Source organism: Atractosteus spatula, chromosome 14 (assembly GCF_055471065.1).
Source record: "Atractosteus spatula isolate fAtrSpa1 chromosome 14, fAtrSpa1.hap1, whole genome shotgun sequence".
NCBI classification, from domain to species: Eukaryota; Metazoa; Chordata; class Actinopteri; order Semionotiformes; family Lepisosteidae; genus Atractosteus; species Atractosteus spatula.
Window position 1 is genome coordinate 22,611,272 of NC_142719.1, and position 15,098 is coordinate 22,626,369.

At 35.7% G+C, this 15,098-nt stretch overlaps 1 protein-coding gene across 1 annotated transcript in view; it reads right to left on the reverse strand.

Annotated features, from left to right (window-relative positions):
- LOC148820910 (complement C3-like) overlaps nucleotides 1–15,098 on the reverse strand; it is a 110,489-nt gene that overhangs the window by 40,187 nt on the left and 55,204 nt on the right. Inside the window, exons 15-23 of the mRNA XM_088931600.1 lie at nucleotides 14,384–14,513; nucleotides 11,268–11,339; nucleotides 10,779–10,973; nucleotides 9,403–9,517; nucleotides 7,961–8,046; nucleotides 7,451–7,590; nucleotides 4,645–4,857; nucleotides 3,721–3,781; nucleotides 2,635–2,721 (exon numbers count right to left, since the gene is read on the reverse strand). Of these exons, the coding sequence (XP_088787726.1) occupies nucleotides 2,635–2,721; nucleotides 3,721–3,781; nucleotides 4,645–4,857; nucleotides 7,451–7,590; nucleotides 7,961–8,046; nucleotides 9,403–9,517; nucleotides 10,779–10,973; nucleotides 11,268–11,339; nucleotides 14,384–14,513 (1,099 nt within the window). The remainder of the gene's footprint in view (nucleotides 1–2,634; nucleotides 2,722–3,720; nucleotides 3,782–4,644; nucleotides 4,858–7,450; nucleotides 7,591–7,960; nucleotides 8,047–9,402; nucleotides 9,518–10,778; nucleotides 10,974–11,267; nucleotides 11,340–14,383; nucleotides 14,514–15,098) is intronic.

Consider the following 15,098-nt stretch of genomic DNA (forward strand, 5'->3'; position numbering starts at 1 on the left):
TTTACAGAATAACAACAACAATAACAACAACAATTTACAAGTTCTGGGAGGAAAAATATGATCAATATTAATAATAATAACAATAATAAACTTTATTTTGTATAGCGCCTTTAAAGGTGGCTCCTCAAAGCGCTTTATAGGGTAACAACCGATGAAACAATATTGGTTGGGGGTTGAAAATACCTGTGAAACCGGTTTGTTCACAATGTACTGTAGACACAGAGTGTTACACCAACGCATTAGCATGTTAAAGCGATTCCACTAAAGGAGCCGAGCGCGATAATTGTTTGGTTCCTTGATATCTGATCTGCAAGGCCATTTGGCTGCAGCGAATGTGAATTCTGTCTGAAAAAATAAAAGTATTTTAATCAAGATTCCCTTATAAAATTAACGTGAACCAAAACAAAAACTAAAAATAAGATACAATCTACAGACATTCACAACATAAACATATCTTAAAACATTTACATATAGTGTTAAATTATTACTTTAAATATATAATATAGGTTACTGAAACAGCCAGTTAATAAAATCGTTGCAATTTTATTCTTGTTTGGAGGTGGGGATATTCTGACAACAATTGATTTAAAGACAATCTGTCAAAGTGCAATGAAATATAATAATTACGCTGGGTAAACGTTCCGAGTTCAAATTCTTCTGCGACAGGGGTACCTTTAAAGCGCAGACGACGGCACCGAAAAATTTTGGCGCGCCCTCTCTTTAAAGCCCTGGCTAAATACGAAGACAGTACGTACAGTTATAATTCAAACTGAATTAAAAACTACTCCTATTTGGCATTTTAGTTATGGAGGCGGAAAGACGCCCCCCCATCTCTGGGTGCCTGAGTTGTCGCCATCTTTAACCATTCCGTGTCCGAGTAGCAGTAGATAGAGACATGTTCGAAAAAAAGTTCATCCCAGCTACAATACATTATTTTTAATATTTTTGTGGTAAGAGGGAGCAAAACATCAGTATTTTCTGCTAGTAATTAGTGTACGATCTATAGTTGAAATCTGAGCCTAAATAAAAAGAAAAAGAGCAATTATGCTGTGTTTATGTAGAATAAGTGTTTAGGTTTATGAGCAATCTAATTACTTATTCGTTTAAAACGCTATATAAAATAAAGTTTATTATTAATTTGCTGGACAGAGTGGTGAACATTATTATGCAGAAGACAAAGATAACGATTTACGTTAAAAGACATTTAATTAAACACGGGTTTGCGATTTAAATGGAAATGGGGGTGACGGGAACTCTTAATCTAAATAAAAATAAAATAAATAAAACAGGTTTTGATAGTTAATAACCACTTTTTATGCACGAAACACAGGTGATTTTTCTTCCTCCTATTCAGCTTAGAAATCTGTGTACGCTGTAAGGTTTTTACTTCTTAATTAAACTTTTAAAATACGTCTTTCGAATAAAAACAACGTTGATGTTGTTGACTTCCTGGTGTGTAGAGCAGATCAGCACGTCTTTTTTCCCCAATCAGAGGGGTGTCAGATAGTGTCAGCCAATCACCATTCTGAAGCCCTACCGTAATCTCTGGTATAGGGAGACCCCAGAATTCTGTCCCATAGTTTAGATAGATAGATGATAGATACTTTATTGATCCCGTGAGGGAAATAAAGTAAATAATTTTCATTTTAGGAAATTATTAAACGCTCGGTTAAAAGCAAGGGAGATTGTCCGTTATAGTGGACATAAAAACAAGAGTTTGCTGCGGTGTTATTGGAAACCCAATTTTAACACAAATCGCCGGCATTATATACTAGAAGACACAGACCGGCGCCAGACCGGGAGAATGCCCGGAGCATAAAAGAAATTCAGACGAACTAGGGATTGGACAGTTTCCAAGTGCTTGTACAATCGATGGAAATGTTCAAATAAATGTGCAAAAGAAATTTAAAAAATCATTTATTCCTTTATCATATTGGCTAGATAATGTCCTCTCTTTGCTAGTTACCTGTGGCTGTGTTTCTGCGTTGCGTAGCAACGAGTGACTATATTCTCAGGCGGAGGAACGTAAACAGTTCAAAACAGTATGGTCAGCTACTAAAATTTCCCTTTAGTGGTACAATTCCATATAAATATTCAATACTAAGCGGATTGAAACGTGCACAGTAAAGAGATTAAATTATTAAATCTTTTCACTACCAACCAATGCAAAACTAGTGCCCCTGTCGGTCATTTTGGCCAGCCAATCACTTACTGCGGTAGACTGCGGTGGCTTGTGGGTAGTTGCCCGCGGTACGGGTTTGTACCGCGAACTTTGAATGGCTGCATCTGTACATTAGTGATTTTCCAGTCAGTGAGTAATGTCTTTGTCTTGAGTCTGCTTGAAAAGTTATTAATCACCTATATATAACACTTCTTGTTTCCTAAGGGACAATTAGTAGAATTGCTAATTGTATAATCTTCTTGTAACCATAACACTTCTTCCTTTTTTGCTATCATTATTGAATATTGAACTTTTTCTTTCCTCAGCCTGAAGCTTTTTGTCCATTTCTTTCTTGAGAAAGTTTTTTTTTTAATTTTATTGAATATGCCTTTTCTTTATGATTGTCCATTGTACTTTACAATGCATATGCTTATTTACTACATTAATAATAGAACAGTTATATTGTTGATTACCTGTTACACTGATGAAAGTCTGAGGTTCTGTTTTTGGTACTAATGATGGCAGGACAATTTTATCAACTTTTTCACTTTGAACTCCACCTATGAGAAAAATGCAAAGACATTGCACATTAGATATATTCTCAGTTTTAATTCAGTACAAGCTAGTATCTGCTCTACATTATCAGTAAGGTAGTACCCTGGTTTCTGAGAGCCCTGTTTTGTTAATATGCTTGGCTGTTAGAGTTACTGATTTTTACCATTATTTCTATATTACCTCGAAGCATTTTTCTTGTGTGTTAACAGTGACTCCATAGAAATGTACAAAGCTAATCAACACCACTAGAAGGGACTCAAAGAGAACACAATCATAGAGATTTTCAGTATTCAATGTACCAATGTAACTTCCTTGGCATGAGGGGTGACAACTAGACCATATGAAAGAGGTGGTTTAGCCCCAAGTGAAATGACCAAAGAGTTGCTTAGCAGTTCCTGGAAAGAAAGCCTGATTAGTCTTATTAATGTGGTGGAGGGAACAGGTGATTGTATTAGGGGCTTACTTTACTGGGAAAATGTAAATATAATTTAAATTTGTATATATATATAAAATATTTTGACTAGTTTATTTCAATGTTCATTAAAGCTTATTAAACATTGTTAAAATATAAAAAAAATGAATAATAAAAAAATTCAAAAAGGTGATACAGTGTTATGCATAGTGGCCTTTCACAGAATGGCTAAGGATCTGCACCTATGGCTGGAAGTTGCCAGTTTGTATCGGCCGTCAGAGGAATCTTACTCCGCTGGGCCCCTGAGCAAGACCCTAAACCCCAAATGCTCCAGGGGCGCCATATAAATGGCTGACCCTGCGCTCTGACCCCAAGCTTCTCTCCCTGTCTGTGTGTTTCATGGAGAGCAATTTGGGGTATGTGAAAAAGGCAAATTCTTAATACAATTTCTATGTGGCCAATAAAGTGATACTTCTCTCCCTTTTAAAAACTACTTCTGGAGAGAGTATTTGAAAAATACATTTCATGTTGTTTTGTGCCATGAAAAATATATAGAATGAGAGTAATCTAGTGTAATCTATAAACAACTCACCGTGGACAGATGGATTCAATGGAATAGTTTTAATAGTCTTTTTCGTTTGCACACCTTCTGCCTTTGGAAAAAAGTACAAATTCATTTTATTTCTTATGTTATTTTGCATTAATGTATTCTCTAAAGATGATAATCTACCGTATTGCCCCACTTATCAATGCTAAATAAATTCAGTACTGATTTGCAATAGTAATTAATTTTTGAATCAGTGATTGTTTTTTATACTTTCTTCTGGTTTTGGAATGAATAAAATCATCACCTTGTTTATTGCAACATCCCCTATGCTGCACATTGAAAATATGTAATTGAACAAACACTCATCTGACATATCCAGCTGCCTTACCTACTTTCCTAATTTATTGTGCTACTAGCTCTGCATTGCTTCATAGCAGGGTCAGAGCTGAGTGGAAGAATGACACATCTTTCTTTAATATCACAGCAAGCTCACAGGTGTCTAGCACACCCCAGGAGTCAGCTGAATTAGCCCTGTCTATCTTAAGCTTAAACAACTCCTGACAGCATTCATCCATTGTGCAGTGTTGCTTGAACAATGGCTAATGAAGACTTTACTATTAAAAGTAACTAAGGTTCTTAATTGATCTTCAGTAAAGTTGCTAAATTACACTCAGAACTGATTTACATAAAATCTAAATGTATCTAATGTTTTATTCAATGGTTTGTGTGCTGTTTACAGCAAGAAAAATATAGTAAACTAAATTATTTAGCTTACATTTTTGTAAGATATAAATAAACTAAATATAATTAGATATAATAGCTAAATAAAGCCATTGTTTATGCACCAAAATATTACAAAATATCCTTATTAAAAATAATAATGATGTTCCATAAGGTTATTTTGTAATATTGTGGTGCATAAACAATGGCTTTATCATTTATAAAGCCTTCATTCAAATGTTTGCTTACCACAACCCGAAGCTTCTTCTTTACTCCATCATAAACTGCAACACCAAAGACTGAGGCCTTAACTTCAATCTCCAACTCTCCTTTCTCCATGGGGATGATGACAAAGGGCACAGCTCTTGAAGATAATGGATCAATATTCACTTCCACCCTGTATTTTCTCTTCTGACTGGCTGCACTGCATACCTGTTCGTTCTCCATCAGCTCCACACGCACCTGAAGGGAGGAAAATAAGAATTTCAATCAAGTTAATTTAAAATGTCTAGGAATAGACATTCAAAAGGAAATTATTTTAATTTTTACCACAATAGTTAAAAAAATACTTCATTACACTACTTAAGTAGTAAAACGTTCCTGGTTGATATCTGGCATAATTAAAGGTTGCTTGTTTGTGAGTTGTAAAATTGCCTGGAAAATGGAAAATTCTGTTTCAAGAATCAGCAAAGGAGCCCAGCGAAACTAGATCTGTGATTGACAGGTCACATCCTGAGAAGCAGCAAACCAATCTACTGTAGCACCTTCAAATCCATCTGATCAATCAGCATAATAATATAATAATTTTCAGAGTGCAGTTGCTAAAGTACAAGACACATCTAGGAAAAAATGACCACTACAGAAAGATAAGATCACTTTATTAGCCATATACAATTTCTTGCATTAGGAATTTGTCTTTTTGCATACCCCAACTTGCTCTCCATGAGACACAGACAAGGAGAGAAGCTTGGGGTCAGAGTGCAGGCTCAGCCATTGTACAGTGCCCCCAGAGCAGCTAGGGTTAAGGGCCTTGCTCAGGAGCCCAACAGAGTAGGATTCCTCTGCCGGCCATGGGATTTGAACCAGCAACCTTCCAGCCACACGTGCAGATCCTCAGCCACAGTGCCACCACCCCGAATAACACCTCCTGTGATATGTTTTATTTAGGGGATTAATCTATTTTTTCTATGGCAGAATAAATGGAAAGCATATGTCGCAAGTCTACCATAGCAAGGTCACAGTGATGATTTTACATGGTGTAGATGTTTTTTTTATCTTGTGGCAATTCTCTATCAACAACAGAACATCTTTGGTGGAGACTAAGGACGTGTACAGTATACTGTTCAGCAATCCATGTCATAGAATCAAATATTCCACTGTTCTTGCATGCAGTCTGTAGTTGGGAGCATCCAGGTAATGAAATGCAGTTTGACAAGCTTCATGAAGGATGTATGGAATGAATCTAACAATTAAGAATTTAGAATTTTCAAACCTAGCCAGTATATCTACAGGTGATGGAAGTAAATGAGAGCATCCGAAGAAAAACAAAACTAACACAAGTACAGTAGAACATACGGGGTCAATTGCAAAGAACTGAAAGCAGCGTACTTACTGGAATTCAACATGTGGTTAGCTGTTGTCAATTGCAATGAACCCAAAGCAACACCTTCTGCCCTTTAGAAGTTACTAATGTAGGGGACTAAGTTAAACTACCTCTTCATATGGTGTAAGCAACTTAATAGCATAGTAACTGGATTACATTAGAACATTCTTGAATATAGTGGAAATAATATTATCACAACATAACAAATGTAGGGATCTGTCACATAACATTACCACATAATCTAACCACACCACATTTAATTATGTTTATTAATACATGGGTTTATTAATAAAAGTGATGTTTATTAATAATGCAGTTTAATGTTGATATTTATAGTCTTTCAAGTCTTAAAATTGTTCTGTCACATCTAGAGAGCAATTGGATGGATTTGTTGTATTTTTTACTGTGGTGGGATTTTACACTTGTGGTTCTTGGGGGAAAGAAAGGATATTGAGAAAATGGGGGTACAGATAGTAAGTTAGGTACGTTAAAGAAAAAAAAACTCTTAGATGAAGTACAACAAATGTAGAAGGAATCTATTAAAAGGAATCTATATTTTTTATCAATGGGAATAAAAGTCGTTATAATAAAATACATGTTCTAATTCAAACCTGCTATACTTGTTTATTTTGTGACTAACTGCAAATTGAATAACACATTAGTAGCTACATATCCTAATCTGGTATATTTTAGCATAATTGCAGTTTCTAAATTAAAAAAGTATAATTATTAATATTAAATATCACTAAATACTAAATAAATACTAAATATTAATGTGGCCTATATATTAATTTACTTGTATGATTAACTGAAATGTTCTGATTCAGACCCCCCGCAGTTTTTGCTAATTAGATGCTGAGCTCTTAGTATAGTACTAAGCACAAGTTCATCTAGTCTCCAACTTTGTTCCGCACATTTTTTTTCATTATAATTGAGCTCAGAGTGGAGATGATCTCCAGACAGTATCGCATTAACAAATCTGCAAATTAATATGCATTTTCGGGTTAAATCAAATAAATCCAGTGTGGGCTGAAGATGAAGTGAATATAGTGCAGATATTTTATCTAATGCTGGTATTTTCTGATTATCAATCTTTAAAGAATAAGACATTTGGGAACAGCTAACTGAAAATCATACTGCATTTATTTAAAACAAAAACTTACTATGGCCCCTGAGTGAGAATATTGTATATTATTATGGAAAGCAAAAGACTGATGGAGTTTCTTTGCTTTTTGTCATCATCTTTTATATGTAACAGGGTGTGGCCTTTCAAGCACAAACTGTATGTGGCATGTCATGAACAGGTAATCAAGTATAACACTTGTGTACATTTTAATTGATGTCAAATACATAGATCACCTGTCTGTATGGAACTTTTTTGACTGGATTATCTCATTTGCAAATAAACCATCAACAATTCCCAGCAGGAGTTGGAATAAAGAAATGTCTTACTTTGATTGGCATGTCTTCATAGTTGTACACCACAGCCTTAATTTCCACTTGTTCATTTCGTACCACAGAATAGGGTAGCTTCAGGTCAATGAAGAAGTTCTTCAACACTGTGATCTCATAAACATCAGCTACACAGATTCCTAAACATACCCAGACAATATACAAGATTATATTACATTTTTGTTCAAAAAGTGCTAAATGACTACACTTTGAACCTTAAGTAGCATGAAGCCTTAGTACAACTCACTTAACCTACAGTAAATTGTGTAATGTAGATGAATTTAGTGTCATCTTACTGTATGTAATCTTCAGCAAAAGAAAATACCACATTAAAAAGATCAGCTTAGACGTATACAGTATTCCTTATATTATTATATATTATTCCTTATATAGTGTTTATTCCTTAGACTGCCATTTTTCTGTTTTACTGAGCTATTATAGGTTGTTCTTAGTATGTCTGTAGAAATCTGTTTACTACTGTTTTAATTCTGAAAAGCAAAATAACTTTACCTTTCAGTGGGGACAAACTGATGGCTGTAATTTCCCAGGTAGTGATGGAGTCTTTCAGGAAGCTCTGGATGTCTTTTTTAACAAGGCTTAAACAAGAAATAAGGCCATCTCATTAGGTTTCACACATTTCTGAATTAGAATCATGTCCTTGGTCACAGACATATGCCTTTCTTGTAGTTATATTATATTGCATTCTTATGTAATTGTTTCAAGTTCATTAGCATTTTTTTTCATTGCACATAAAATGATACAATTAAAGGATTTTTAATATTTATCTTTTTAATATTTAGTTGAATATACTGAACAACACTTAAAAATGTTCAATCATATTCCTTTCTCAAAACCTATCCCTCAAAAACAGTTTTTGAAACAAAATTTAATTTCAGTTTAATTTACAATTGCTAAACAGCCATTTGATGCATGTATCTCTCCCCATCCCACCCATTATAGTTTATCCAATCTGCTCTAAACTTCAGAGCTTCACTCTTGATTTAATTAATATTTCAATGAATTTCAAAGTATGTCAGTTTTCATGGCCTGTTACTTTGCAATTACTTTGCAATTTCATTTGGCATCCAAAGTGCTGATAATAATTTATAGATAACAGGTAAGGAAAGATGGGGCAAAATATGTTGTAAAACAAGTGCAAGAAATTTGTTATGCTGGTAGTAACTTTGGCTGTTGTTAAGAAAAACTATGACTTCACTGTAGTGGAACAGAATGTTCGGGGGTCTTCTAGTATCACATATTGTCTTGTCCAGTGTCTGTGAAAACTGTTGGTGTTTCGATGCCAAAGTGTAACTACTAAAGACATATTGCAGTGAAAGAAATATTAAGAAGTTAATGATAGTATATTAATATGTCACTATTAGAACATTAAAAGCATTATTATTATTAGTAGTATTATTATTATTAATCACCATACATGATTGCGCTTTTCCCACCATGTAATAGAATATAGACGACTCTCATACAGTATGTGTTCATTTTAATTTAACCCGATGCCGACCAGAGGAGGATAGGTCCCTGCTTCCGAGCCTTGGTTCCTCTTAAGGTTTCTTCCTACTTTAGTCTAAGGGAGTTTTTCCTTGCCACTGTTGCCTTAGGCTTGCTCACTGGGGGTTCAGGCCCGGTAACCTGTAAAGCTGCTTTGTGACCATGTCCATTGTAAAAAGCGCTATACAAATAAAATTGAATTGAATTGAATTAAATTGAATTGAATTGAATTAAATTGGATTATTTTTGTTATTTTTTAACTGTTATTAAAGAAGTTGTAAAAAAAACAGCAGTTAATTCCTTATAAAATAAACTCTTAACTGCTGTTTGGTATTAAAATAAAAACTGAACAAACTAAATCTATTTGTTTCAGTGCATAGTGTGGAAAAAAGGCAATTAAATGACTTAGAGCACATTATTACAGATAATATAAATTGTTGCCATACCCATCTTTGTCTTTGGGTGCTGTTGGTAAAGTTTCAATTTGCCACAGCCAGCTTTCTGGGAATTCAGTTCGGGACACAATTTCATCATCACTTATGTAATCATCATCTTCTTCACCTACATTGAAACAAGGAGTGATGAACTTTGGAATAATTTAGTACAAAATAATATGCATAGCACATACACATTCTCCAGGTAAAAATACACAGTATTATTAACACTCAGAAAAGTGATAGTTTAAAAAAATATAAGTATAAATATAATACACCAAGGATGTTCATCACAGGGCCAGTTCATCACAGGGCACACATAGATTCATACAGTACACACTCACACCAGAGCTAGTTTTCACAGAAGCCAATTAACCTACTAGCATGTCTTTGAATTTAGGGAGGGACCCGGAGGACCCAGAGAAAACTCAGGCAAATATGCAAACAACATACAAACAATAATAATAATTCCTTACACTTATACAGCACTTTTCTGGACACTCAAATAACTTATAGGTAATGTGGACTCCACCTGGATGATGCGACAGCAGCCATAGTGCACCAGAATGCTTACCACACATCAGCTATCAGTGAGGAGGAGAACAGAGTGATGAAGCCAATTCATAGATAGGGATTATTAGAAGGCCATGATTGGTAAAGGCTAATGGGAAATTTCTCCAGGACACCAGGGTTACACCCCTACTCTATTCAAGAAACGACCTGGGATTTTTAATGGCCACAGAGAGTCAGGATCTCGGTTTAACATCTCATCTGAAGGACGGCACCTTTTTACGGTATAGTGTCCCAGTCACTATAATGGGGCGTTAGGACCCATATAGACTGCAGGGTGGGTGCCCCCTACGGTCCCCACTAACACCTTTCAGCAGCAAACTTAGTTTTTCCCAGGAGGTCTTCCATTCACGTACTGACAGGCTCACACCTTCTTAGCTTCAGTGGTTTGCCAGCTGTGAGTTGCATGGTAATATGGCTGCTTACTATACATTTTAATGTATATAGCCCTCCAGGAATTGAACCCAGGACCCCAGTACTGCAGGTCAGCAATATCAACCTGATTTGATATTCTTTTTAAAGATAATTGCATGTTTTGGCTTTGCAAGAGGATTTAAAGTCACTGAGGGATGAAGTAGTATTTCTATGATCACAAATAGGAAACAGCATTAAAAATAAGAAAGAAATATTTGTTTAAACTTAAAATAGATTAATAAAATGCTCTAACAAAGTACGGTCCAGTACGTACAGGTCTTTAAATTTGCCACAATGACAGTGATATTGTGCTTATTTGTTTTAAAGTGTCTGCCTTAATATGGAGAGTCAATTGTTGTAGTGTACATTATACATTATTCTGTTGATTGAAATATGAAACTCACTCCGTGCAAGAGCTAACATTTCCCTCTGACGTTCTTTGTGTCTTTTGGCGATCTCTTTACAGCAGTGCAAGAAAGCATCAATACACTCTTTGCCTTCGATAATAAATTGGGTCCTCTTTTCACAGGTGTAGTCCATAATATTCTCTGCCATTCCATCTCTACAGCACTTCTGCAGGGGTCCTGAGAAATTGCTTACTAGAAGAATAGAGTCAGAAAATTACAGACTAATAAGCTACTAACCATTAATCAGGTGTACACTTTCAAAAAACACTTCCAAACAGTTTAGTAAACGATAATAAAAAAACATGCTTCATGATATTCTTACTCCAACACTGTAGTCAGCTTTTTCTAAACTTTTAGCTATGATTTTTGCAGAAAAGTTGCTGCATGATAATTAAATGTATGTCTGTCCTTTCCATGTGGCTGTGATTTAAAATCTAGAAAACTATAAAAAAATAGTTAAATAGTTGATAAAATAAAAGTACTTGCCCAGACTTGTTATGATGTCACTCAAAACCAAAGATCGGCGTCTCCTCTTTGGAGGCTCTGGGCATGTGGGATCTGCAATAAAATATTGAATCTATTATATTGTATAACACTTCTCCGAAGAGACTCATTACAATTAAGGTAAACCTGTCATTGACAGTCTGATACTGCTGTGAGTACACATAGCATCTAAATTTAGCATGTGATTTAAAGTTATCATATTCATTTGATACTGAATGTCTGTTGTATTGTATTTATATTGCAACTCATGGCAGCTCACACCTACAAAGTGCCATATGGTAATAATAATAATAATTAATAATTGCTTACACTTATATAACGCTTTTCTGGACACTCCACTCAAAGCGCTTTACAGGTAATGGGGACTCCCCTCCACCACCACCAATGTGTAGCATCCACCGGGATGATGCGACGGCAGCCATAGTGCACCAGAACGCTCACCACACATCAGCTATCAGTGGGGAGGAGAGCAGAGTAATGAAGCCAATTCATAGATGGGGATTATTAGGAGGCCATGATTGGTAAGGGCCAATGGGAAATTTGGCCAGGACGCTGGGGTTACACCCCTACTCTTTTCGAGAAATACCCTGGGATTTTTAATGACCACAGAGAGTCAGGACCTCGGTTTTACGTCTCATCCAAAAGACGGCACCTGTTTACGGTATAGTGTCCCCGTCACTATACTGGGGCATTAGGACCCACATGGACCGCAGGGTGAGCGTCCCCTGCTGGCCCCACTAACACCTCTTCCAGCAGCAACCTTAGTTTTTTTCCAGGAGGTCTCCCATCCAGGTACTGACCAGGCTCACACCTGCTTAGCTTCGGTGGGTTGCTAGTTGTGAGTTGCAGGGTGATATGGCTGCTGGCTGGTAAGGTGCACTGACCCTCAAAAGCATTTTGCATTTCTCTTCCCTTTCTTCCACAGGCTTCCAATTGACATGCATATACGTATTATGAGAAATTATTCTCATTATTCTCAATTTTCTGAAAATTCTGACAGGGAATATAGTTTTGTCAAATAAACCTCTGTATGCTATAGCAGGTTTGAACCTAGATGACATACAATAGGAAGACAAAAAATTACTAACAGTATAACAAAATAGTCTGGAAATGGCTTCTGCTCTTTTGACCACATGTGCACTGTTTCCCTTTAGATGGTAAAAATGATATTGACCACATTACATAAAGATAAACTGCCAAAATAAAGGAAACACCAATATAAAGTGTCTTAACAAGATGTTGGGCCACCACAAGCCACCAGAACAACTTCAATGTGTCTTCAATGCCGTAGATTCTACAGGTGTCTGGAACTCTACTGGAAGAATGCAACACCATTTTTCCATGAGAAATACCATGATTTCATGACTGGGACAGCCATGGCATATTCATGCTCATTAAACCATTCATTTACCACTCATGCCCTCAGGGGTATTGTCATCCTGGAAGTTTTCACTCCCATCAGGTCATTCACCACAGAATGAACTTGATCACTCAGAATGGCTTTGTATTTATTGGCATTTACCTTGCTCTGTAAGGGGTTGAATGGACCCAAACCAAGCTAGGAAAATGCACCCTACACCATAACAGAGCCACCAGAACCCTTCAATAGAAATAAACACTCAAACCAGTAGACATCTTTTTGTGCCGCACATGTACTCATGCATTTGTTGAGAACAGGGTGCAGGATGACTCATCTGACCATATGACTTTTTTTCAACATTTTTCCACTTCTCAGTACATTATTGTCTGTGTTCTTTATACACTTATTATTATTAGATGTAATAAGTCTTTCTGCACTCAACCTGACCATGGTATCCCTTTCTGTGAAGTTCTTGATGAAGTGTACTGCCCGCTCACACCTTAAATTGACACTTGCAGTAAACTGATTCAGAGCTGCACATCTTTATTGCCTTGCATCTTGAACCAAAGATATCATATTTGAGTAGTATGCACTTTCATCCACAGTTGCCCCTTGTTAATGTTTTCTTTCCCTAACACCTCCATGTCAGCATCACTTTACCACTGTTCCTCGTGAAACATCAACAAACTTCTGCCAAAATGTGCCTCAATAATCACTCCTCTTTCAAAGCCACTGAGATCTCTTCTTTTATCCGTGGTAGCCAAAATAATGAGCAATTGGTCTAGCCCAGCATCTTTATAAATGATCTTAAGCATGAAGGGATGTTAATTGCTTCATTACAGGAACCACCTGTTTGAAGCATCTCTTTTTAAAATACTTTGCATCCCTCATTTATTCAAGTGAGTAAATCTATTTTAGCAGTTACCTGTATAAGTGAAAAAAAGGAGTCTTTTTATCTTGTAACCAACCATGGGTAAAAGGAGACAGCTGCACTTTAATCCAATTTTTTTATGCATTTTGGTTATATTAATTGGCCTCTTTAAATTCTGTACATTTTGCTCAATGAAAAATTGCACCTGCTTTGGACTCTATACATCTCCCTTCTTCTATTAACTACTTAATTTCATTTCTTAGATAAAAAGTCACAACCTCTAGTCACTCTTTATGATCATGGTTTGACTAAATGTGGAACTATACGACAGTAACATTACTACTATCTAAAATTGGACCTGGACGGTACTGGGATGGAAGTCCTTGAAGAAAAATCAGATTACTGCTTTAAGTGGTGTTGATAGACAAAGGTATTGCTCCTTCCCCTGAAGCACAATTTCTAAAAAGTCAGTGCTCCAATATGATTACCTGGTACACAGCACTATGCCTCAGATAAGAAGTTAAACCAAGCTCCTGAGTATTTGATTAGTAAATGTCCCATGCCACATATCGCATGGTTTGTAAGAGAAAAATTGTTAACCCTAGTTTCTTGTCAAAAATCAATTTTGGGTGTGTACAAAATGCCCATTCTAAATTTCCTCAGTAATTCATATTGTGAAGCAATTTCTATCTTTTTCTATCTGTCCAGTGTATTGGGGCTTGTGGTTTAAAAATACTGCTGCATATCAATCACTAGACTATAGTTCAGTGGGCTATGAAGTGGGTTCCCTCCAATATGTGTAGTGCAATATAGAAACAAACTACAAAATAGGTGTTTCCTGAAATAATCAATCAAATTTTTAAATACCTGTTCTAGGTTTTGTTTCACTTCCAGAGCTTGATTTAAACATAAGTCCAGCATCGTTAAATACATTCATGTTGTCACTGCCACTGCCAGCTGTACAGCCAATGTCATTCTTCTCTACAATGTCCCAGATCTGTAATTAGATAAAACAAACAATCCTTCAAAAATATTAAGCAACATTCTTCAAATAATAACAGTTTGTGCAATCATTCTCTGGTGCATTAACTTTTATACCAAGAGTGTTACACATATAAATTCTAATACTAAAACAATTTAAGTTAAACAATTTTCCATCTGTTCATTTTCTCTTTTTCAATTTTTCAGCAATGAAATGTATTATTAAATTATGTGCCCCAATGATATACTACAGAAAATGCTTTGACCTAGGCAGAAACACTTCCAATGTTTTCCAGCAAAATTCAGTGACAGTAGACTTATATACTTATATAGACAGTATACTTTGTATTACTGTCTAATGTATCCAAATACAGTGGAGCATTGTATCACAACCTGAAGCACATAAGATTGAATTGAAGCTTCTTATTTAAAGTAAATTATTATTCACGAGATTGTTTAAATAACTTAACTAACTAAAACAACAGAAGCACTGTAATTTAGTAGTGAATAGCTTTGTGTACAATGATAGGTACATGTATTAAGAAAATTTCCATAACATTTGTGCTAAGTTTCTATACTTTCATTTGAAAGGATGTGATTA